This window comes from Aureococcus anophagefferens, assembly GCF_000186865.1.
Source record: "Aureococcus anophagefferens unplaced genomic scaffold AURANscaffold_802, whole genome shotgun sequence".
Taxonomy (NCBI): domain Eukaryota; class Pelagophyceae; order Pelagomonadales; family Pelagomonadaceae; genus Aureococcus; species Aureococcus anophagefferens.
Genome location: NW_008706095.1, coordinates 1 through 1601, shown reverse-complemented (window position 1 = coordinate 1601; position 1601 = coordinate 1). Strand labels below are relative to the sequence as shown.

At 72.8% G+C, this 1601-nt stretch overlaps 1 protein-coding gene across 1 annotated transcript; it reads left to right on the top strand.

Moving 5' to 3' along the window:
• Positions 1-728: 728 nt before the first annotated feature.
• On the top strand, positions 729-1601 carry AURANDRAFT_16008 (hypothetical protein; the record flags this gene model as incomplete). The annotated part of the gene is made up of 1 exon (XM_009044781.1): positions 729-1601. A coding segment is annotated over one exon (873 nt), but the record flags the coding sequence as incomplete, so codon positions are not given.

The following is a 1601-nucleotide window of genomic DNA, read 5'->3' as shown; positions in this document are numbered from 1 at the left end:
GTCGCCGCTGACCTTTAGGGGCCCCTAGGCAACGTTGCGTCTTGCAGACGCGGCCGAGACGCGGGAGACGCGAGTTCCGGGACGCGGCAGGACGCGGCCAAGACGCCCCGGGACGCGGCCGAGACGCGCCGGAGACGCGGGACGCGGCCGGGACGCGAAAAAAAAGACGCCAGAGACCACCCCAGGACCGAACCCACGACCACGAAAGACGACCCCGGGACCGAAGCCAGACCCGCGGGACGCGAGAGACGCGCGAGAGACGCAGCCCAGACGCGGGACGCCGGCCCAGACGCCGGCCAGACGCCGCCAGACGCGGCCGAGACGCCCCAGACGCGGCCAAGACGCGACTTCCGAGACGCGCCGGAGACGCCGGAGGACCTGGCGGAGACTGCCCGGGGACTTAGCGAAAGACGCCCAGACCGCGCGTTGCCTAGGGGCCCCTACCTTTGCAACAAGTCGACGAAGCACTCAACACTCGGGCGTCGATCGGCCTCTGAGCGATCGCGCATTGCTTGCACCGAGGTGGTCGCAGGACGACTGCGTCAAGTCGCCGAGACCGCGGACGCGACAGCACCATGCCCGCCACGGAGAGACAAGCGGCGCGGCGCGGCGTCGCCGCCGCCGCCGCGCTGGTGAGCCTGTTTTTCCTGCCCCTCGCCCACCCCTTCCGCCCGCCGCCGACGTTCCCGCGCACCGGGCACCGCCGGCCGAGCGCGCTGCCGCTCGAGATGGGCCGCGACCTCTACGAGGTGCTGGGCGTGCCCCGGGGCAGCGACGCGCGGACCATCAAGCGCGGCTTCCGGGAAGCCGCGCGGAAGTACCACCCGGACGTCAACTCGGAGCCCGACGCGGCGGACGTCTACAAGGAGATCTCCCAGGCCTACAGCGTGCTGAGCGACCCGGACAAGAAGGCGCGCTACGACCAGTTCGGCGAGGCGGGTTTGGGCGGCGGCGGCGGCGGCCCGGGCGGCGGCGTCGAGGTGAACCTCGAGGACATCTTCGACTCGTTCTTCGGCGGCGGCGGCGTCGGCGGGTCGCCCTTCGGCGGCGGCGGCGGCGGCTTCGGGCGGGCCCAGCGGACGCGGGGCCCGGCGCAGGGCGACGACCTGCGCGCGGACCTCGAGCTCGACTTCAAGACGGCGTGCTTCGGCGGCCAGGAGAAGGTTCGCATCACGCACTTGGAGTCCTGCGGCAAGTGCAAGGGCGACGGCATCGAGCCGGGCGCCAAGGTGACGACCTGCGACACCTGCCGCGGGTCGGGCGTCGTCATGCAGGTCACGCGGACGCCGCTGGGCAACTTCCAGACGCAGTCCGCGTGCCCGACGTGCCAGGGCACGGGCCAGTCCGTCGAGGCCTACTGCGCCAAGTGCAACGGCCAGGGCGTCGAGCGCAAGGCCAAGCAGGTGAGCGTGACCATCCCCTGCGGCGTCGACGCGGGCAACCGGCTCCGCGTCGCGGGCGAGGGCGACGCGGGGCCCCGCGGCGGCGCCGCGGGCGACCTCTACATCTTCCTCGACGTCAAGAAGGACCCGATCTTCACGCGCGACGGCGTCGACGTCGCGTCGTCCATGGAGGTCTCCGCCGCCGACGCCGCGCTCGGC